Genomic DNA, 24,563 nt, shown 5'->3' on the forward strand with positions numbered 1-24,563 from the left:
TTGAAGCATTGATACAATACTATTATCTAATTCAAATCCATATTTCATCAGATTTCATCAATTATAGCTGTTTTCTCCTGGTCCAAAATACAATCTAGGATCACAAATTACATTTAGTTGTTAAGTTTTTTTAGTCTATTTTAATCCAAAACAGTTGCCTTGCCTTTCTTTGTCTTTTTTTTTTTTTTTTCTGCACCACGAGGCTTACAGGATCTTAGTTCCCCAACCAGGGATCGAACTTGCGCCCCCTGCAGTGGAATTGCGGAGTCCTAACCATTGGACAGCCAGTGAATTCCCTCTTTCTCTTTCTTATCCTTGACATTTTTCTTTTCTTTTTTAAATTTAATTTATTTTTGACTGCATTGGGTCTTCGTTGCTGCATGCAGGCTTTCTCTAGTTGCGGTGAGTGGGGGCTATTCTTCCTTATGGTATGCAGGCTTCTCACTGCGGTGGCTTCTCTTGTTGCGGAGCATGGACTCTAGGTGCACGGGCTTCAGTAGTTGTGGCTCGTGGGCTCTAGAGTGCAGGCTCAGTAGTTGTGGTGCGCGGGCTTAGTTGCTTCACGGCATGAGGGATCTTCCCGGACCAGGGCTCAAACCTTTGTCCCCTGCACTGGCAAGCGGATTCTACCACTGCACCACCAGGGAAGCCCTCCTTGACATTTTTAAAAGAGTATAGGCCAGTCATTTTGTACGATGTTTCTCAACTTGAGTTTGGCTAAAGCTTCCTCATGATTAGATTCAGGTTGCACATTTTTGGCAGGAATACTACTGAACTGAAGTTGTGCTCCTCTGAGTGCAGTATATCAGGAGGCACACCTTATTGGTTTGGCAATAACTCAGTTTTGGAGTCACTGTCATGGTTTTAAACTTGGTGCCCTATAGGATGTGAACAGATGTTTCCAAACTCTGGCTTCATGCACTACAGTTGTGGGCAAAGGGGCACACACTTGCATACACAACAACCTGTTTGAAGCCTGTGAGGTGGAAAGCCCAGGATCTCCTGTTGTATGATGAGGAACACATGGCTCAGTGCCTGCCCCCCACCCATCACCCCAGTCAACATCCAGCCAACACCCAGAAGCAAGGCCCCTACCCAGCAGCTGACTGCGGACTCGTGAATGAGCCCAGCTGAGGCCAGAAGAATAACACAAATTTTTGCCCTTCCCCCAAAATAGTGAACTAAACAAACAGTTGTTTTAAGCCACTACATTTGGGGGTGGTATGTTACACAGCAAAAGCTAGCTGCTACCTCTTGTTCATGGGAGGAAAGAGATCAGACTCAGAAGCTCCACGTATCCATTTGAGATCACTAAAGAAAGAAGGTCATGCTGGTTTTCCTCTGGCTCTGTCCTGTCTCCCTCAGGGATCTGAACCTTTCCTATGTTTGAGATTCAAAGGATCGTTTTCATTTACTTATGTGGTTTTTTAAAAAAACAAACCATGGATGTTGTTCTCCCCAGGGCTTTCCATGGCCACATCTTTCAGTTGCTTGACTGCAGTCAGCAAATGTAGAACCCTTCCTGGAGGGAGATGCCATGGCAGCAGAGAAGCCTACCGCCAATAAACATCTAACAAGCACCAGCCAGGGCTGTGGGGTTCACTGTGGCTCTTTGATTTACCAACTCCTCTGACCCCTTCCCTGGAGATTGGGATTTGGTGCCTCTGGGATGTAGCCTGAGGGTTTGCATTTCTAATAAGTTCACCTGGTATTTCTCATCATCAGAGAGCTTTGGGAAACTCTGCATTAGGGAACTCATTCTCAAACTGGGCTACATGTTATAGTCACTGAGCAGCTTAAAAAAAACCCAATGTCCAGAACATTTATATCCGAATCTCTAGGGCTGGCACCCAGGTATCAGTAGTTCTTAAAACTTCCCAGATGAGACCAGTGTGCAGCCTGGCAGTACCTGTGCTGATTTCTATGACTGATGAGTAAGCAGCTCGCTTTCTCCCCATTTTCATGGACATTCCCTTTCAGCAGCATATATTTCTGATAACGAAGGTGTACTTTTTCCAGTGCACATGAAACGCTGCCCTGGACACTCCTTTATGGTTTTCTCCTCACCACTCAGCTGATTTCCCAGAAGGAAGTCGTGTTTTTCTTTCTAGGAGCAGTTTCCTAAATCCTATACATTTCCTTTCGGGAAAAAAGGATTTTTTTTCTTTTTAGAAAAATTTCCACCATGAAGACAGACCAAAGGGTAAGTGGTAGCAGCAGCTGCAGCACATGCTGTCGGGGGTCTGCCCATATCTCCTAGATCCCTTTACCACTCCCACGCACAGGGGCTCTGGGTGGGCATCTGTGCATCTCTGTTGGAGGGTGACTCAGCTATCACAACTCTTTGAGCACACTGAAAACCAGAAGAGTCTGGGAATTTATGTCTCCCTGAAGCAGCCCTTAAACAATGACTGACAAGTTCAGTGGTATCAATACCCCTGTTCTCTCACCCCTGATCAGGAAACCGTGGTGACCTGTGGTCACTGTCTCCAGAGATTCCCTGCAGGATTGAGCCAAAGTTACCCCCCCCCCCCCACCTCACGGCCACTGTGGACTTTGCTTAGTGCTGCACCATTGCCTTCCCCCTTCCTTTCCCTGTCCACTTCCCCACTGCCATGTTGGCTTTTCTTTGGAAGTCTTCTTGATTCATGATGTTCAGTGAATCCTCATCTTAAGGTCAGTTTCTAGAGAACACAACCTAAGAGGTCAACCCCCACGAGCACACCCTCTGAAACCTTTACAAAGGCTCTGGCACTGACCTTCATCCTTAATACACAGGGCCTTGTATGTGCCACCAGGAACTGGGTTGCTTTCAATTCGCACATCGACAGCTCTCATGATTTGCTGTTCACCACTCCCCTTGCTACACATGGTTGTCCTAAAACAGACAAAGAAGACACTGGGTTAGGAGAACTAACCAAAACTGGGAAAGAATTCTTTTCTGCTGTCAGCTCTGAATCAGCAGAGATTTTCCTGATTCAGGAGTTTTGGCTGAAAGTACCATATGATAAAGTATCAATACTCTCCCCAGAAGTCTAAAAGCAGGAAGTTATAGGTGGTGCTTGAGTTGAGGTCACATATATCAATTAAAGATTAAGGGGCAATACATTGTTGATCTCTTTTAGTATATGCTTGGTTTTTATTTCATAAAATTCTCTTCTCTTTATTAGTTCTCTTCTTTTTGGGGGGTTTGTTTTGCTGTTATTTTCGGATTTCTTAAGATGGATCATTGGTTCATGAACCTTCAGCCTCTTTGCTTTTCTAACACAAGCATTTAACACTTTACATTTTCCTCCAGGTATAGCACTAGTGGTATCCCATGAGTTTGAGTATGTTATATTTTAATATCATTCATTTCTACATATATGTGACTTTCCATTATAATTTATTTTTGCCCCATGATTTAAGGATATCTTTTGTAAACAGCAAATAGTAGAACTTTAAAAAATCCACCTGATGGTCCTTGTTTTCTAATTAGAGCATCACATCTGCTTAATTTAATAACATCTCTTTGAATTTAAATCTGCCATATTTCTATTAGTTCCGCCCATTCTTCTTCCTTTCTTCCTCTCTTTTCTTTCCCATATTTTGATTGTTTGAATTCCTTTTTGGCAATCTCTTTTTCTTCTGTATTGGTTTGGAAGTTATATGTTCTTTTACTCTTCTTTTAGTGGTTACCACAGAGGTTATAACACTCTTCCTTGACTTATTAAAATTTAATGTTACTTTTTTTTTTTTGCGGTACATGGGCCTCTCACTGTTGTGGCCTCTCCTGTTGCGGAGCACAGGCTCCGGACGCACACGCTCAGCGGCCATGGCTCACGGGCCCAGCTGCTCCGCGGCATGTGGGATCTTCCCGGACCGGGGCACGAACCCGTGTCCCCTGAATCGGCAGGCGGACTCTCAACCACTGCGCCACCAGGGAAGCCCTAATGTTACTTTTACTCTCTTTCCTAACAACACAATTTAAAATACTATGTATTAACATACTTAAAACACTTCCTGACTGATATACCATTTTTTAGTGTTTAGTATTACTGTTACTGCTTTATATAATTATAGATCTTCCTCAACTTACAGCAGGGTTATATCTCCAAAAGCTCATTGTAAGTTGAAAATATGGTAGGTCAAAAATGCATATAACACACAAAACCTACTGAACATCAGAGCTTAGCCTAGCCTACCTTAAATATGCTCAAAACACTTACTTTAGCCTACAGCTGGGTAAAATCATCTAGCACAAAGTCTGTTTTACAATAAAGCATTGAATATCTCATGTAATTTATTGAATGCTGTACTGAAAGTGAAAAAGCAGAATGGTTGTCTTGGTACAGAATGGTTATAAGTGTATCAGTTGTTTACTCTCATGGTCACATGGCTGACTGGGGGCTGCAGCTTACTTCACTGCCCAGCATCATGAGAGAGTATCAGACAGTATATCACTAACCTGGGAAGAGATCAAAATTCACAATTTGAAGAACAGTTTCTGTTGAATGCATAATGTTTTTGCACCATCATAAAGTTAGAAAAAATTGTAAGTTGAACCACCGTAAGTCAGGGACCATCTGTACATAATTCCAATTCACCCCCATATTTACTTTTTCCACTCATCCCTTTTGGCATCTCCAGCCATCCACCTGCAATTATTTTCCTCCTGCCTGAAGAACACCCTTCAGTGTTGGGTTTTTTTTAGTGCAGATCATGTATGATGAATTCTCTCACCTTTTGTCTGTCTGAAAATTCTTTATTTTACCTTTATTCTTGGAAGATATTTTCGCTGGGTATAGAATTCTAGGTTGGCAGTAATTACCTTTCTGCACTTTGAGGGCCTCATTCAGTAGTCTTGGGGCTTTCACTGTCAGTTTATTGTTGCTCCTTTGAAGGTACTCTTTCTTATTATTACTTTTAATAGTTTTTCTTCATATTTGATTTTTACCAGTTTTACCATGTCGTTCCAAGTCGTGAAATTATTTTATGTATCCTACTCGGGCTTTGTAGGGCTTCTTGAATCTGTGCGTGGATGTTTTTCCACAGTTGTAGCTAAGTCTCATATTGCTTTTGCTTTGTCTTCTTTCTCTTCTCCTTTTGGAATTCCAGTTACATGCATCTTCTTTGCCTTGTACTCTTTCTTCTATATTTTCATCCTTTTTTCTTCTGTTCTTTATTCTGGACATCTTCCTCTGAAATACCTTCCAGTTCATTAATTTTCTCTTTGACTCTTAAAATCAGCTGTTAGATCCATCCATTAAGTTCTTAATTTCAGCTACTGTATTTTTCATTTCTAGAGTTTTCATTTGGTTATTTTTATACTTTTCAGTCTTCTGCCAAAATTCTCCTTTTTGTCTTTTGTATCTTTGAACATTTTAAAGAGTTCTTTTAAAGTTTGCATCTACCAGTGTTAACATCTAGAGTTTCTATTGGCTATTTTTATCTTGTTGCCTTGTCTCCTTATGTGACTGGTTATTTTATTTTGCTTGACAAATCCTATATTTGCTAAAATAGTTTGTGGAAATAAATTGTCTAGGATAATATTATTTTCCTCCAGAGAAGATTTTTAAAATCAGTTCTGCTACCTATCTGGAACACTGGAACTCTAATATCATCTCAATCCAAACTCATGGCTTCAGAGGATTCGACGCTATGCTGCAGCTCCTTTGAGGGCCTGTGTACTTGTTCCAGTTTACTATGACTCCTAGGGTACAGCCCTTCAGTGTTCCAACCCTAAGCAAAAGGATTCCCTTGGCCCCCACATACATAAAACCTGAATTCAAATCTCTGTTCTCCTAGTCCTATGAGGCTATATAAGTCGCTTCTCAGCTTTTCAGACACGCTTTATGAAATCTGTAAAAGCTCCCAGAAGACAAATAGCCCCAAATTCTAGATTCACCATTCTAGATCTCCATCTTCTAGATATATGTATGTACTGAATATAAAGTCATGGAGATACAGATCAGATCTATGTAGCTACTATGCCATCAATTGCAAGATGCGCCATGCATTTAATAATTAGGTTTTGGTGGGGAGGGGAGATAGCTGTGCAGGAAAGATGCACAGTGAAATGTCCATACTAATGGTCAGATACTTCTTGGTTCCAGAAACGTTAACATGGAACACTATTTTAATGTCATGTAGTAAATATATCAAGTAAGTGTGTTTACTTTAAAGAAATAGCATCTAAGGGAATTCCCTGGTGGTTCAGTGGTTAGGACTCCACGCTCTTACTACTGAGGCCTGGGGTTCCATCCCTGGTCAGGGAACTGAGATCCCATAAGCTGTGTGGTGTGGCCAACAACAACAACAAAAATAGCATCTAAGCAAGTTAGAGATCCACTAACATGTCTTAACACCTTACAGGAAACCCAGAGAGGATAAACCTTTCCAATGACTCAGTTTCAATTTGTAATGCCTGGGAGACCTAAGCCTGGCTCCAAGCTGGCTCTTTAGAATCTTTAGAGTACCCTGGTTATCTGATATAATGATAGTGACAGAGTTATGAAAAATATCCACACTTGACTACGTTATGGAAACATGCATACGTGGGACATATTTTGTCTATTTAGGAACTTGGATGTGAAATATAAAGCAGAGAGGGCTACAATTCCAGATTCGCTGAAAAGCTTTGGAAGTAACCTCATTTGTTCTCTTTATTCAATTGCTGCTTTACATGTGGCACCTTTGGAGATGTGAATCAACATGGTTGCATGTGTTTTCTATGGCCATCTCCCAGCCAGACACCTTCAGGGTCATTATCAAGCAAAGTAGTTTTTGGAGCCCATTTGTTCTTTCACATTCCTGTGGCATGAAGGAAAACGTGGAGTGGCTCCTGCCTTCTCTGTTTATGACTAATGGAGTAGTTAACAGCACTAATGGGATGTTTTCTCCTAGCTGGCCACAGAATTACTTCTCCACAAGGATTCCATGGGTCAGGAATTCAGATAGGGCACAATGGGAAAGGCTTGTCTCTGCTCTGTAATGTCTAAGGCTGAGCTGGAAAGACTCGCAGGCTGCCTAAGTCAATAGCTGGGGGCTAGAATCACCTGGAGGCATCTGCACTCACATTTCTGGTAGTTAATGCTGGCTATTGGCTGGGACATCAGTTGGGGCTATTGGTGAGAGTACATACATAAGGCATTTCCATGTGGCCTGGGCTTCCTAGGACTTCATAGATAGCAGCTCAAAAGTAAGTGTCCCCAGAAATCTGACCATGGGTTTTTCCGACCTACCCTCAGAAGTCACACAGTATCACTCCTGCTGTATTCTACTGGTCGAGGCAGTACTATGCTGTCCCTGACTCACAGGGAGAGGACATAAACCCCACTTCTCAATGGGAGCAATGTGAAAGAATTTGTGGCCATATTTTATTTTATTTTTTAAAATTTATTTAACTTTATCATTTTTTAAAATTGATCTGATGACTCTCAACTTTTATTTATTTGGCCGCGCCACAGGGCATGTAGGATCTTAGTTCCCTGACCAGGGATCGAACCCGTGCCCCCTGCAGTGGAAGCGTGGAGTCTTAACCACTGGACCGCCAGGGAAGTCCCTCGTGGTTATATTTTAAAACCTCAATACCGTCTTCCTCTTCCTATGGATGCAGATGAATATCCACAGAGAAAAAGAGATAAAGAATATATATCAAATAGTTAAGAGTCATTACCTCTGAGGTGGGGAAGAAGAGAGAAACTCACTTTGCACTTTATATATATCTGTATTATTTGAAATTTTTACAAGCATTTTTTTCTTTTGTAACTTAAAAGGAAATTCAGAATAACAAAGAGGAAAAAACTGTGACAGAACTCCAGAAAAATGTTTTTATTAACATTTTTGTTTTTATATTTTGTTTAACATTTTGTTTTTATATTTAACTCAAAACAAGAATATACTGGAAGCCACAGCCCATTGCACTCTGTCTATCCTGGCACCTCTATTGAGCCCCGTATCAGCCCTGATGGCAAGGTGGGGTGAGTTGGCAGGAGAGCCCCCAGCTGGCCTGACTTACCCCAGGCTGCCGTCCGCCAGCCAGCCCGTGGTGCACACGGAGAAGGCACAGTCCCGCACCACCTTCCGCAGCTCGTCCGCAGACACCAGGTGAGCGCCTCTGCTCTTGCAGGAAAGCCGAGCGGCCTCTAGTTCCAGGCCCTGAGAGCCATTCTGAGACTCCAGCACAAAGAGCTTCCCTGTGTGAGGACAAGCATGGACACAGGCTGACTCTAGGATCCACGGGAATTTAGTCTCAGCAAACTCACCCTCTGGCAGATGCCCATCAGAACTGTAGTTTCCCACTTGCCTAAAGATCCAAGTGCAGCAACTACCTCACTGCATTTGTCCCTGGACTGTGATGATAGTTACACTGGTGTTTGAATCTATTTTTACCTGTTAACTTAAAAAAAATTTAACTGCCTGTTCTGGCATGTTTATCTGGATAAGCCCTTCAAATCTTCCTTTTAAAAAGATGTTTAGCAGCATTATTTACAATTGCCAAGACATGGAAACATCCTCAGTGTCCATCAACAGATGAATGGATAAAGAAGATACGGTATACATATATAGTCTCAAGATAAGAGTGAACAAGGATAAAAAATATCCCCTTCCCTCATTCTCAAGAACTGTTGGATGAGCTGTCTTGGTGCTAGGAGGCCAAGTGCTAATCCTGATTTGGAATTGTAGTTCTAACAAAAATTTATGTCTAAGACACTTCAAGCCATGGATTTAGCTTAAAGTGGCCTGAGACTGACATTTATTCAGACACCTGATAGGAAAAATTGTAACTAACTCCTCTCTGGAGAAAAAAAACCCTTCATTTTATGCTTCAGGAAATCCCATACAAATACTTATTCAAAGGCTATGACCACCGAAGTAAAAAACAGTGAAGTGTACAAGGAAACAAGGCACCATGAGTGAGAAGCAACAGATACCACATGTAGCAGAAACTGACCTAAAAATAAGTCCAATACTGGTATTAACAGGCACAGATTATAGAACAGTCATGATTACTATATTTAAAGAAATAAAAGACAAATTTGAAAATATCTGCAAAGAATAGGAAATGATAAAAAGTGCTTAGCTGATCTGAGAAAAGCACAAAATAGGACTTTTAGAAATTAAAAATACAATGATAAATTTAAAATGCAATAAATATTTTTGGCTGAATATCAGACACATTTAAACAAAGAACTTAATCTTGAAAAAGAAAGCAGAAGGGGACTTCCCTGGTGGTACAGTGGTTAAGGCTCCATGCTCTCTATGCAGGGGGCCCAGGTTCGATCACTGGTCAGGGAACTAGATCCCACATGCATGCCGCAGCTAAGAGTTCACATGCCACAACTAAGGAGCCCATGTGCTGCAACTAAGGAGCTGGCAAGCCGCAACTTGTGAGCTGCAACTAAGGAGCCCACCTGCTGCAACTAAGGAGCCCACTTGCCTCAACTAAGACCCAGTACAACCAAATAAGTAAATATTAAAAAAAAAAGAAATCAGAAGACATCATCCAAAATGTAGTAAAGAAACAAGAAAAGATGGAAAATATTAAGATAATAAAGAGACGAAGGAAAGAATAAGGATTTTTAAAAAATTAATTAATTTTTGGCCACGTTGGGTCTTTGTTGCTGCGTGTGGGCTTTCTCTAATTGTGGCAAGCAGGAGCTACTCTTTGTTGCAGTGCATGGGCTTCTCATTGCAGTAGCTTCTCTTGTTGTGGAGACGGGCTCTAGGCGCATGGGTTTCAGTAGTTGTGGCATGTGGGCTCAGCAGTTGAGGCTTGTGGGCTGTAGAGCACAGGCTCAGTAGTGTGATGCATGGGCTTAGTTGCTCTGCAGCATGTGGGATCTTCCCAGATCAGGGCTCAAACCCGTGTCCCCTATATTGGCAGGTGGATTCTTAACCACTGCACCACCAGGGAAGTCCCAAGAATAAGGCTTAACATATACTTTAATCAGAATTCCCAGAGAGGAGAGAAAAAAATGAGGTGGAAGTGATATCTGAAGACAAAATGCCTGTGAATTTCCTATAGAAATGATAAGTATTCCAATACATAGATTGAATAAGTTCAACAACAAATCCCAATATGGAAAATATCTATAAGTATATATATACCAGTGATGCTGCAAAATGGTAAAGACAAAGAAAATATAGTCAAAGCAGATAGAGAGAAGGGAGAGAATACTTTCAAAGTAGCAGCAGTTTGACTGCTGTCTTCTAAAACAATAGCAATGGAAGCAAGAATACACTTACTAGCAAAAAATAGCTGCAAATTTAGAATTCTATACTTGCTGAAAATATATTTCAAAGAACAAAGATGAAACAAATGTATTTTTTCAGATAAGCCAAAATCAAGGTGGTTTGCCACCACCAGATCCTCCTTGTAGGAAATAGTAAAAGAAGTATTTCAGGCAGAAAGAAAATTATTTGAGAGGCAAGATGGAATGGAAAGGGGGAAAAAATCAATACACAGTTAAATAAAAGTGAACATTGATTGTATAAAATGGCACCCAACAGCAGCAGAATACACATTCTTCTCAAGTGAGCGTGGAACATTCTTCAGGGTAGACCATGTGCTAGGCAATAAAATAAGCCATAATAAATTTAAAAGGATTATAATTGTACAAAGTATTTTCTCTAATTACTATGGGGTAGAATTAGAAATTAATAACATAAATAAATTGGGAAATTCATAAATAAATAGAAATGAAACCAAGCACTTCTAAATAACTGATGAGACAAGGAGAAATCACAAAATTAGAAAATATTTTGAGATGAATGAAGGCAAAACATGCTAAACCTTACGGGATGCAGTTAATACACTGCATAGAGGGGAATTTATAACTATAAATGCCCACATTAAAATAAGAAAAATTATCTCAAATAAAAATCCTATCACACCAGTCAGAATGGCCATCATCAAAAAATCTACAAACAATAAATGCTGGAGAGGGTGTGGAGAAAAGGGAACCCTCATACACTGTTGGTGGGAATGTAAATTGATACAGCCACTATGGAGAACAGTATGGAGGCTCCTTAAAAAACTAAAAATAGAACTACCATATGACCCAGCAATCCCACTACTGGGCATATACTCTGAGAAAACCATAATTCAAAAAGAGTCATGTACCACAATGTTCACTGCAGCTGTATTTACAATAGCCAGGACATGGAAGCAACCTAAGTGTCTATTAACAATGAATCGATAAAGAAGATGTGGCACATATATACAATGGAATATTACTCAGCCATAAAAAGAAACGAAATTGAGTTATTTGTAGTGAGGTGGTTGGACCTAGAGTCTGTCATACAGAGTGAAGTAAGTCAGAAAGAGAAAAACAAATACTGTACGCTAACACATTTATATGGAATCTAAAAAAAAAAAAAAGTCATGAAGAACCTAGGGGCAAGACGGGAATAAAGATGCAGACCTACTAGAGAATGGACTTGAGGACACGGGGAGGGGGAAGGGTAAGCTGGGACAAAGTGAGAGAGTGGTAGTGTATATATGGACATATATACACTACCAAATGTAAAATAGATAGCTAGTGGGAAGCAGTCGCATAGCACAGGGAGATCAGCTCGGTGCTTTGTGACCAGCTGGAAGGGTGGGATAGGGAGGTTGGGAGGGAGGGAGATGCAAGAGGGAAGAGAGATGGGGATATACGTATATGTATAACTGATTCACTTTGTTATAAAGCAGAAACTAACACACCATTGTAAAGCAATTATACTCCAATAAAAATGTAAAAAAAAAAAAATCCTGACCTGTTGGAAAACACTGGAAAAGAAGAGCAAACTAAACCCAAAGCAAGCAGAAGGAAATAATAAGAATTAAAGCAAAAATTAATGAAATAGAGAAGGAAAAACAATAAAGAAAATCAGTAAAACCAAAAGTTGGTTTTTGGGAAGGTCAACAGAATTGACAAACGTTTAGCTAAAATGACCAAGAAAAAAAAAGAAGACTTGAATTACTAAAACAGGAATGAGAGGGCAGTTATTACTCCAACCGTATGGAAATACAAAGATTATAAAGGACTACTATAAGCAACTGTATGCCAGACTTCTCTGGCGGTCCAGTGGTTGGGACTCCGTGCTTCCGGTGCAGGGGACGCAGGTTCCATCCCTGGTTGGGGAACTAGGATCCCACATGCCGCACGGCATGGCCAAAAATCCCCCCCAAAACCCCCAAATAACTGTATGCCAAAAATTAGGTAACTCGTATGAAATGGAAAAATTCATAAAAAGACACAAACTACTGAAATTGACTCAAGAAGAAATAGAAAATCTGAATAGACGTTTAACAAGTAAAGAGATTGAATTAGTAATTGAAAATTACCCACAAAGAAAAGCACGTGTTCAGATGGCTTCACTGATGAATTCTACCAAATAGCTAAAAAGAACTTGATAACAATTCTCTATAAACTCATCTAAAAAATAGAACAGGAGGGAACAACACCTCCCAGCTTTTTCTATGAGGCCACCATTGCCCTAATGCCAAAACCAGACAAAAGACACCGCAAGAAAAGAAAACTACAGGCCATTATCTCTTATAAATATAGACACAAAAGTCCTCAACAAAAATACTAGCAAACTAAATCCAGCAGCATAAAAAAAAAATTATATACCATGACCAAGTGGGATCTATCTCAGAAATACAAGGTTGGTTTATATCCCAAAATCAATTAATATAATACAACTTATCAATAGAATAAAGGACAAAAACTACATGATCATCTCAATAGATGCAGAAAGGCACTTGACAAAATTCAGTACCCTTTCATGATAAAAAAACGTTCAACAAACTAAGAAGGGAGGGGAATATCTTCAACCTGATAAAGAGCATCTACAAAAATTCCACAGCTAACATCACACTTGGTGGTGAAAGACTGAATACCTTCCCCTAAGATCAAGGATGTCTGCTCTTGCCACTTCTGTTCAACATTGTACTGGCAGTTCTCTCCAAGGCAAGTAGGCAAGAAGATGAAATAAAAGCCATCCAGATTGGAAAGAAGTAAAACTATATTTGCAAATGACGTGATCTTGCATATAGAAAATCCTAAGAAATCCACTAAAAAAACTACTAGAACAGTTCAGCAGTAAAACATTTTTACTTAAGTGACAAAAACCTGTGCAGAAATTAAGTAGGTCATCTCTTCTCATTGTAAAACTTCTCCCTAGGATTCCATTTACACACATGGTTTCAAAGGCCATCTTGACATGGATGACTCACATTTTTCTTTCAGTCCAGACCCTTTCCATTCATCCCATCCTCCTCTCCACCCCCACCCTCTCTCACCTGCACAAGTGAAATAGCACCCTACATGGTCTCTCCACATCCAATCTTGCCCTAGTGCCATCCATTCTTCCTACTCTCAGGGTGAGCTTCTCAAAATGCAAACCTGATCAGTCTCTCTTTTTTGGATTAAAATAAAACTTGGCCCCATATCAGTTTCCCCAGCATCATCTCAAACTACTTCTACCTTGGACTCTGGGCTCCAGTCACTCTGTTTCTTAACACATGTCCCACTTTCTCTGCCACTCATAGTTTCTCTGTACATGTTATTCTCTATCCAGATCCTCTTTCTTCCCCCGTTTGCCTAGTTAATTCTTATCTTTAAGATCCTCCTACGCCAAGTCAAAAATCTCCTAATATATGCCCTCATAATACCTCCGTCCTTTAATCTTATCATCAAAATCGCAAGTTCACATTTCATTCATATAATTGTTTGCTTAATGACTCTCTCCCCCATTGGAGTTTAAGCTCCCTGATAGCAAGGACCTGTTTCTCCTCACTGCTTTATCCTCAACAGCAAGGACAGTACCTAGTATATGGTAGACACTCAAATTATCTGTTGAATTAATGAATCTTTTCCTGCAGTCTTTACCCAAACACAGTTAATTTGCATTCAGTTAATGCGAAGATTTTTCTGTTTCAAAAGTGTTTTAAAATTACAGTAGCAGGTCTTTTTTATGTATAAGAAACACATCTAATTAGTCCAATGTAAAACTAAATGTTTTTCATTTGAGTTTGACTTATTTTTGAATAAGTATGGACTTTTTAATAACTCCAAATTCTCTCTTCAAATGTCTTAACACATCAGTTTAGCTGCACATTTCTTCTTCCTCCTTCCATCACTGTAGCACATAAATACCTAAATGTGAAAAGTGGTAGTTAAGCATATATTTAGTAAAGAAAAGAATCCTTTCATAAATAGGTTCTAATTCTTCAGTGGCTCTATTATAAAAGTTGGAGCTCAGCAAATGGAGTTTCTTGAAAGCAAATTTACCTATAGTTCTCCATTGCGGAAGAAGGGAGAAGGAAAGGAGAAGGGAGAAACGGAGGCACTTCTGGCCAAGTGTTAACAAGAAAATATGCCTGGTGCTGTCGTTACTTTCTCCTTATCCAATGATATTTCTGTCTTAAATTTTCTATGACCCACATCAAGCCAGATAGGCACAAAATATTGATCCATATCCATCTGGCATTCCACTTCAGCAGTTATAGTGGGGTGAAACTCTAAAGCCTCATGGGTTGCAGAGATATTTCTTTAAAAGGAATTAAAATTGGTACAATAGTATACATTGTTCAAAGGTTAATACTAGCTCCAATTTATTCTACTTGCATTCTTTAAAATCAGCTTAATTTTCATGACTCAATGTCAGGCCAAAAAGTACTACAGTAAAGAATTAACAGGGACTTCCCTGGTGGTGCAGTGGTTAAGAATCTGCCTGCCAGTGTAGGGGACACGGGTTCGAGCCCTGGTCCAGGAAGATCCCGCATGCTGCGGAGCAGCTAAGCCCGTGAGCCACAACTACTGAGCCCGCGCTCTAGAGCCTGCGAGCCACAACTACTGAGCCTGAGTGCCACTACTACTGAAGCCCATGCGCCTAGAGCCCAGTGCTCCGTGACAAAGAGAAGCCACCGCAATGAGAAGCCTGTGCACCTCAACGACGAAGTAGCCCCTGCTAGCCTCAACTAGAGGAAGCCCTCACACATCAATGAAGACCCAGTGCAGCCAAAAAATAAATAAATAAGTGAATAAAAAAAAAAAAGAATTAACAGTGGATTGGCAGCTACTAGGTATGGGATTTCTTTTTGGGTGATGAAAATTTTCAGAAATGAGAGAATGGTGATGGTTGATGACTGTACTAAAAACACTTGGATCGTGCATTTTAAAATAGTAAATTTTACATGAATTTTATCTCAATTAAAAATTAACAGTGATCACTAGGAGCCTTTAAAGTTAACCGTGTTTTCCCCTCTAACACTGTCTCTGAGCATATGGAGAAATAAGACAGTCATCCTTAATTAGGAGGAAAGAGTTCTACAAGCTGGCACTTAGGACAAAGAGAACCCAAAATTCTAAGCTACTATCTGGAGGTTTTTCCCTTGCTTTCTCCTTTCCTTAACCATCATGCTTCTTATTGTCAAATCTTCTCTCTGCACCCAATATTGTTTGCTAAATAGCGATGACATTTTAAAATATACAAAGCATCCTAAATCAGCTGAGGGTTTTTCTCCTTCATCAATCTAATTTGTCCCAAGCTTGGATTTACTAGTAACCCCTCATGGATGTGAGAACATGCTAGCTTCTTTTCTTTTAGATCCTTCTGCACCAAGTCAACGGGGTTTTGTTCCAAAATCAAAACACAGCTGAATTAGCATTTTGAAACTGAACTGATCTAAGGCTGTGATCCTGCTAAGTTTAGGGAAGTATTGAAAGCTGAATTCAGGTTGAAAAAACAAACAAAAGATGGGTCAGTTCTCAGAACCCGCAAAAATCTGGTCCTTACCTATTTCCTCTAGCTTTTTAAAAATGTTTTTTGTTTTTATTATATTTTAAATGTATTTATTTCATTTATTTATATTTGGCTGTGTTGGGTCTTTGTTGCTATGCGTGGGCTTTCTCTAGTTGCTGCGAGCGGGGGCTACGGGGCTACTCTTCGTTGTGGTGCACGGGCTTCTCATTGCGGTGGATTCTCTTTGTCACAGAGCACTGGGCTCTAGGCATGCAGGCTTCAGTAGTTGTGGCACGTGGGCTCAGTAGTTGTGGCCTGCGGGCTCTAGAACGCAGGCTCAGTAGCTGTGGCACACAGGCTTTGTTGCTCCGCAACATGTGGGATCTCCCCAGACTGGGGCTCGAACCCCTGTCCCCTGCATTGGCAGGCGGATTCTTAACCACCGCGCCACCAGAGAAGCCCTGTCTAGCTTTTTGTCAAAGGAGAGCCTCACCTTGAACTTTACGCTCCAGCCACTCTATCATTTATCCCATTTCCCCTGTGACTCACAGGACCTTTGCACGTGCTATTTCCTCTCCCCAAGACCCTCTCCTCTCTTTTGCCTAGCTGATTTCCACTCATCTTTCAGATCTTCCCGGACCAAGCCAAAACGCCAAGGGAATCTTGTAATCACTGGCCTTGCCATTCGGAGCACATTTAATAGACGTGGGAAATTATGTCTCGGCAGAGGAGGTTCCAGGGCACCCTAGACGTGATTTCATTTTAAAGACCTTTCAAGGAGATCTTGGAAAGCTAGAGGTGGGCCTGCAGGACCAAAGCACAGGTTTTCTCTTGTGCATTAAGGAGTGGTTCAGGGGCCCTGTGGGGGCGTTTGGGCGCGCGGGGACTCGGTGAGCTCCAAGAGGGAGGCGGGGTCGCAGGACAGCTGCGCTCCTTGTTTCCTCCCAGGCTGGTAGTGTTCGGGGCTCGTCCGAGGGGGCAGCCCCGGCGAGCTTCACTTTCCCCACCGAGAACCCACGCGCCACCCCGGGCCCGCCGCCTCGCGGGCACTCCCCAGACACTCACCCTCCGCCCGCACGGAGAGCCCTGGCAGGCCGAGCAGGAGCAGCGCCGCCGCCCAGAGCTGGGTGCGGGAGCCGGGTCCCTTGGCAGACATGGTCCGGGCGTCCATGGGCGGGTGGCTGGAGCGCGGGCTCTGGCTGCGCCGCAATCGGGGGTGCCCGCGCCACTGCGCCGCGCACGCCACTCGGCTCCGCGTGCTGTGCTCTGTTCGCGCGTTGCAGGCTTCGCGCCCGGAGCGCAGACAGGGAGGAGCGCGGGGAGCCAGGGAGGCTGGGGATGCCAGATCCGCAGCGCTGGGGCCCCGAGCTCCCAGGGGGTCCAGTACTCGGCGCCGGGGAGGCGGCTGTAGCCGGGCTCCGCCTTCGTGCTGGGCACCTGGGGGCCTCGGTGCCAAAAGAGGCTGAGCCGAACGAACGGCGAGCTCCCTGGGTGCCTCCGGGGCAGAGGGGAAGGGCGCGTGGAGGCGGGGAGAACGGAGAGCCCGCTGCAGGGAACCGCCGCCTGCCTGGGGACCCTCTGCGAAAGGGTGACGCAGTCTGAGAGGCCAACCCACCCCACACCCCCCCGCCCCGGGAGGACCGTGAAAAAACTGATGCCTAACTCTGTACTCTGACTCTTGACTTTGCAGCTCGCGTCCTCCTGTAGAGGAAGAACATTTTTATGAAAAAGAAAGCTCTAACTTGCCAGCCTCACTCTGAGGAGTGAAACGCACGGAATAGCGAGACTCCCCTTCCCTAAAAGGCCTGACAATCATTCACATGTGAGTGTAAATTAATTTACTTAACTATTCACCTTGCAACAGCTAGCTGGTAACCTGAGGAGTGAGAATTCACATGTCTGGGCTGGAGGGGACCTTTGAAAGCCTGGTTATTGCTGAGAATGGAGGGGAGGGGGCAGAAGGCACCTGCAGGAACTACGCATTGATTCCTTCAGGAGCTGTGCCTACGATCGCTTTCAGAATAGTCAATTGGATATTACTACCGAATTCTAATGAAACTTTAAAGTTTGTCTTTATTCAGACCCGTCCTGCCCTATCCTGATTTGGGGAGATAGCACGCTCTAAAGGTTTATTTGGTACAACTGCTTTAGAGAACTGTTTGTCTGTTTCATATAAAGTTAAAATACACCTCCTTGAAGACACAGAATTCCGCTCCTGGGTGTATATCCAAAAGAAATGAAAACGTATGTGCACAAAAAGATTTATACCCAAATTTCATAGCAGCTTTATTCCCAATAATTAAAAACTGGAAGCAACCCAAATGTCATCAAGCAACGAACAGAAAAACAAACGGTGTCATGTTTATGCAATAGAATACTCTTCATCAGTAAGAGGAAGGAAATACTGATGCACTCAATAACGTGGATGAATCTCAAAAATATGATGAGTGAAAGAAGCTTTAGTAAAAGAGTTCATACTGTATGATTTCCTTTCTCGCTCGCTCTCTCTTTTTTTTTTTTTTTTGGCCACACTGCATAGCATGCAGAACTTCCCTGACCAGGGATGGAACCCACTCCCCCTGCAGTGGAAGCGCCAGGGAAGTCCCTGTATGATTCCATTTTTATATGAAGTTCACGAAGGGGCAGAACTAATCTGTGGTGGAAACAATACCGTGGTTGCCTTTGAGGAGATGGGAACACACTTCTGATGTAATGGGAACATTCTGTATCTTGATGAGGATGGCTGTCACCCGAGTGTATACACTTCTCAAACCTCACTAAACTGTACACTTAAAATCTGTGCATTTTGTTGAATGCTATTTATACCTTAATTACACATATTTCAAGAGTAATGAGTTCAGTTCTTGCCCTGAAGAGTAAATAAGTTTAACAGAAAAGAGTTTAATGAAAGGACCACAGACAGAAACACGGGCAGGGTTGAGAGAACCAATAAGGGACGGTAAAGCCCTTGGGACTGTCAACAGCAGGAAGGGTTACCACCGTGAGGCCTGAAGGTATGAGGGCAGTTGGAGGTGTTATCAAAATCCAGCAGGAGCATGGTCATGAAAGGGGCTGCCTGAATGGAGAGGTTAACCACAGGTAGAGGAACACAGTTGCTGCCAGTGGTATGGTAGGGAGGGAGGGAGGAAGAAATACGCCAATCTCTCTCTCCTTCTGCCCTTTAGATTCCTCCTGATGCCTCCTGGTGGCTGAACCATTTGACAGCTGGACGGCAAAGGAGCACAGGTGCCACAGTCCTCAGAGGTCATTCTCCCAGGGCGCAGAGTCAGGCAGGAGAGGGTAGAGTGGATCTGGAGAGGCAGTTGGAAAACAACCAGCACAGTCCATTTATTCTCTTCTTTCATTTGGATGAACATAATTTGGAACAAAACAGGGGAAGCACAAAGCTCTGTCAGTTTCTGTATGATCTGGGAATATGTCAATTCAAAGTCTCACTTGGAGCTAAAACAGTAATATTAACCACTATCACTGGTTATTTTCACATAAGTGCTGTTTCACATAAAGAGAAATGGCGAAAAGTAAACCCTTATCATAAAATATAGAAACCACAATCCTTGCTCCCGTAACTGGCCAAGAGGTATTATTTGATAATCATTGCAATATTTCCCTTCCACCCTCAGAGCACCTTGGCCGACGTGACTTTTTTTAACGGGTGCGAGGGATCCAAACGTTCATTCCTTCTGAGGACCTATCTTTATTAGTTTGCCATGGTTTCTCATTGACTTGCTATTGGACAGATTCCTGGGATCTAGACATAGTCATCCATATGTGCATTTTGTAGAAGCAACCCACTTTCCCCTTGGTAATCAGGATCAGTCACCAGCCAGTAGAGTGACCTTCTCTTCTGTTGGAGAGCAATATTAGCTTCCAATTTACTGGCAGATGCCTGTGTGTTTACTGGTGGAAGTATGTCTCCCTTGCCCACCCAAACCTTCCAATTCACCAATCTAAAGGTTGTAGGGATGGCATGCAAAACTTTGGTAGGTGGGTTATTATATGTAATAGAAGGAAGGTCATTCCCACTTCCACTCGTTGGTTCTTAGACGGTGTATTCTGTCTATAAGAGAAATGACACCATATATTGGCTGCTGGCTTAAGGCATATACTGTATCCTGGGCGAGTGCCCTAACCTCAAAGGGTATTGGCTCAGCTAGTACCCTGTGACCTCACCTTTCTATCAAGCCATCTGCTTCTGGGTGATGGGGCATAGAGTAAAACTCATGGGCATGATGCCATTGCCATACTGCCTTTGCTGAAAAATCAGTTTCTTGGTTATAGATGATGTAATGTGCGATTCCATGGCAATAGATGAGGCATTCTATGAGTCCACGATATCATGCTGGTAGAAGCAAGGCAGGCAAAGAAGGCAAAATCATATCTAAAGTAAGGATCTATTCCAATGAGGACAAATAATTGTGACCCCTGTGAAAAAAAAAGGGATCCCATATAAACAACTTCCCCCCACATAACAGGAAGGGCCAGCTAGGGAATGATGTCTTGTGGGGACTCATGGTGGCCTCTGCTGTTGGCACATTGGATGCTCAGCAGTGGTGGTAACCAGATCAACTCTGAGGAAGAAGAGAAGTTTGTGTTATTGCATTCCTGCGTGGCCTCCATCTCTGCCACCATGACCCCTACGTACATGGTTCCATTACACAAGTGCAGATGCGGCTGGAGACAGAGGTACCTGACAGCCAGAGAATGGGTCCAGTCCTCCAAGGTGCCACCTGATTATTAGGGGTAACTTCTTCATTGAACTCTTCTTGTGGGGGGGTGGCATAGGCTACATACACATTGCCAGGCTGCTCATTCCAAGATGTCCAGACTGACTTTTTTTTTTGGCTGCGGGGCGGCATGTGGGATCTTAGTTCCCTGACCAGGGATTGAACCCGCGCCCCCTGCAGTGGAAGCGTGGAGTCTTAACCACTGGACCTCCAGGGAAGTCCCCCCATACTGACATCTTATTCTCAGTTTTTCAGTGTTGAAATAGCTGTCTCTGACCAGCTATTTTAGGCATTATCCATAAATTAGTACAGATCCATGAATAAGGCCATCTCTCCTTTCATGTAAACCAAAGTTCCACACATTGGGAAGATTTTCTTTTGCTCCTGGGTTTTTCATTGTGGTAAAATATACATAACATAAAACTTACCACTTTAACCATGTGTAAGTGTATGGTTCTGTGGCATTAAGTACATTCACATTGCTGTGCAACCTTCACTCCTGTCCGTCTCCAGAACTTTTTCATCATCCCCAACGGAAACTTTGCCCCCATTAAACACTAACTCCCATTCCTCCGCTCCCTCCCTCCAGCTCCTGGTAACTTCTTTTCAACCTTCTGTCTGTATGAATTTGACTATTCTAGGTACCTCATATAAGTGGAATCATACAGTGTTTCTCCTTTTATGTCACGACAGTTTTTTAGTTCTATACCAGAGTGGAGATGGCTAGTGCCACGCCATGGACACTCAAGTACAGAGCAGGCCCAAGTTTTTCCTTCCTGTGTTAAGTAAAACTCCCCATGAGTCCACAGATGTGGGCTGAGGTACAGGTAGCAAAGCAGTAGAAGCAAGTGCCCTGGAATCTGAGCCACCTGCTCATGTAATTTACTTGTTCCTTTCAGGCCTGCTCTTGTATACTCCATTTCCATTTGACAGTGGAATTCCGCTCTGTAGTTCAAAATGCCCCATTCAGGTAAGGTCTCATACTCACATGGTCAAGCAGTCAGTCTCTACCAGGGCCCAGTTGCAAGGTAGGAACTGCTTATCAAATGGAGAATAGATGATTATACTCTAAAACTCTAGGGGTCTACGTCACCATTCTACTATGTGGTTTGCCCATGCTTCATAAGGCATCCCTACCTACATTTAAAGTATTGTGTCTTTTATGGCATGAGGCCAAAGTGGCAACACAGTTTGCTCTGCAGCCTGGATACTGCAGAGTTCCCTATTGCTATGGACTGCTTTCAAAACTGTAAGCCTTATGAGTTTCCACATAGTAAATGGTCCCTAAACCATTGTATCTTCTTTTTGCAAAATTTATTTTACTGAAGTATAGTTGATTTACAATGTTGTGTTAGTTTCTGGTGTATAGCAAAGGGATTCAGTTATACGTATATATATATATATATATATATATATATATATATATGTACATTCTTTTAAATATTCTTTCCCGTTATGGTTTATCACAGGATATTGAATATAGTTCCTGGTGCTATACAGTAGGACCTTGTTATTTATCCATTCTATATATAATAGTTTCCATCAGCTAATCCCAGCCTCCCACTCCATCCCTCCCCCAACCCCCCACCCCAGCGGCCACAAGTCTTTTCTCTATGTCTGTGAGTCTGTTTCATAGATAAGTTCGTTAGTGTCATATTTTAGATTCCACCTGTAAGTGATATCATATGGTATTTGTCTTTCTCTGTCTGACTTATTCACTTAGTATGATAATCTCTAGGCCATCCATGTTGCTGCAAATGGCATTATTTCATTCTTTTTTATGGCTGAGTAGTATTCCATTGTGTATATATACCACATGTTCCTTTTTTTTTTGGACCGCGCTGCACAGCATGTGAAACTTCCCCCATCAGGGGTCAAGCTCTTGCCCCCTGTAGTGAAAGCACAGAGTCTTAACCACTGGGCCACCAGGGAAGTCCGTACCATATCTTCTTTATCCATTCATCTGTCGATGGACATTTAGGTTGTTTCCATGTCTTAACTATTGTGTATAGTGCTGCTATGAACATAGGGATGCATATATCTTTTTTGAATTATAGTTTTCTCTGAGTGTATGCCCAGGAGTGGGATTGCTGGATCATATGGCAACTCTATTTTTAGTTTTATGAGGAACCTCCATACTGTTCTCCATAGTGGCTGTACCAACTTACGTTCCCACCAACAGTGTAGGAGGGTTCCTTTTTCTCCACACCCTCTCTAGCATTTGTCATGTAGACTTTTTTAATGATGGCCATTCTGACTGATGCGAGGTGGTACCTCATTTCTCTAATGATTAGTGATGTTGAGCATCTTTTCATGTGCCTGTTGGCCATCTGTATATCTTCTTTGGAGAAATATCTATTTAAATCTTCTGCCTATTTTTCGATTGGGTTTTTTGTTGTTGAGTTGATGAGCTGTTTGTTTATTTTGGAAATTAAGTCCTTGTTGCATCATTCGCAAATATTTTCTCACAGGCGGTAGGTTGTCTTTTTGTTTTGTTTATGGTTTCCTTTGCTGTACAACTGTTGTATCTTCTTATCCATGGTGGTAGTACGTGGCTATCAGTTTCTCTCTAGATAAAGTCCTGACATAAAACAGTGAAAATGTGCTACTATTCTTGCTGGCTGAAGGAATTAAAAATGAACCATTTACTGGGTTAATAACAGGTGCCAAAGCCTGTATTTATGTATTCTAGTAATGACAATATACCTGGAAGAGCAGTTGCAACTGGCATCACCATCTGATTAATTTGCAGATAAGCTACTAATATTTTCCAATAATTCCATAATATTTTCCAGCTTTTGCTCTGGCAAACAGGAGAGAAACATTGAATGACCAAAAATCCTGTTTTATACTTCCTGTTTACACCTGTTGTCCCAGGGTCCCATCCATTTTCATACCTGACCCAGATTTTTCATTTTCTAAAGAAATGTTTTTAACACTAGAATTAACATAAGCCAGAATGGTGGTCCTCAATTTTGCACTCCTAGCTTCTGCATGTTTTCATTTAGTAGTGGGTGAGATGCATGTGCAATTCTCACTTGAAAACATGATTAAACATGAACGATAAGCAGTGACCCATCTCATTTTCCCTGATCGTTTTCTGATGCCACATAACCAGCTTCTCCCTTTGAAGGACAGTATGCAGAATGATCAGTGACATAAATCAAGTGTGCTCAGACACAAGGAGCTAGGGACAGCTCACTCCTTATGGTCTCTGGTCTTGGTGGGAAAAGTATTCAAAGCCTTGCCAACCACTCAATTTACTAGGCAGTTTTTCAGTGGCCTGTAAGATCCATGAGGCCAACAGTCAGCAGGTCAGGGAGAAAAGTGAGCACTTAGTAGGTAGCTTGAGTGCTTTTGCTACATTATATGTCTGGGTATGAGAAAGAAACTATAAGTAACCTCTCGAACACCTTGTGACTATACAGTGTAGGTCACTGTGTTGTGATTATATTTATGGGTTCTTTCCTTTTTCCGGAGAATAAGTTTCCAGAGGGCAGGGGCAGTGTCTCACCATCTCTTTATCCCAGCGTCTACCACAGCCCCTATCCCAGTGCCTGGCACATAATAAGTCCTCAGTGAATGTCTGATAAATGAATGAGTGCATACTTTCCATGGTATTGTGGGCACTCTGTTTCCCTCAGCCCACGTCCTTGAATGCTTACTCATCTTTCTTGACTCAATACTAGCATCATCTCCCTCTGAGAAGTCTTTTTTGTGACTAGTCCAGTCTCTCCACTGACGATTCTCTCCTTTGTGCTCCCCATATACCCTGAAGAGTTGCCTCAGTAATCATGGCTCTTTAATGGAACAGTTGTTCTACAGATCTGTCTCTCCCACTTGTCTGAATGTCCTTGAGGACAAAGACCATGTATTTTCTGTGTTTTTATCTCTGGTGCCTTAAGAAGTGCCTGGTTCATGGTGGGTTCCCAACCTCTGTTTGATAAGTTCATCATATACCAGACCTGTGGGGTTAACTCATCCAAGGACCCCAAGCAGAGAGCATGTCAAGGGCCATGGAGATGGTCTCAGTAAAATAAGGAACTTGCCAAGGGATTGCATGGATCTCTTCTTAACATCTTTTCAGGGCAACCATGT

General features: G+C 42.3%; 1 protein-coding gene across 1 annotated transcript in view; it reads right to left on the bottom strand.

Annotated features, from left to right (window-relative positions):
- Nucleotides 1–24,563, bottom strand: part of SUSD5 (sushi domain containing 5) — a 58,996-nt gene that overhangs the window by 20,096 nt on the left and 14,337 nt on the right. The window contains 7 exon segments of the mRNA XM_089919874.1: nucleotides 2,760–2,878; nucleotides 8,000–8,177; nucleotides 16,786–16,924; nucleotides 16,926–16,976; nucleotides 16,978–17,093; nucleotides 17,096–17,192; nucleotides 17,194–17,421. Coding sequence (XP_089776000.1) covers nucleotides 2,760–2,878; nucleotides 8,000–8,177; nucleotides 16,786–16,924; nucleotides 16,926–16,976; nucleotides 16,978–17,093; nucleotides 17,096–17,192; nucleotides 17,194–17,421 — 928 coding nt within the window.

The sequence above is a fragment of the Delphinapterus leucas genome, chromosome 10 (assembly GCF_059928025.1).
Source record: "Delphinapterus leucas isolate spDelLeu-1000000601 "Yukka" chromosome 10, BTC_Dleu_Yukka2, whole genome shotgun sequence".
In the NCBI taxonomy this organism is placed as follows: domain Eukaryota; kingdom Metazoa; phylum Chordata; class Mammalia; order Artiodactyla; family Monodontidae; genus Delphinapterus; species Delphinapterus leucas.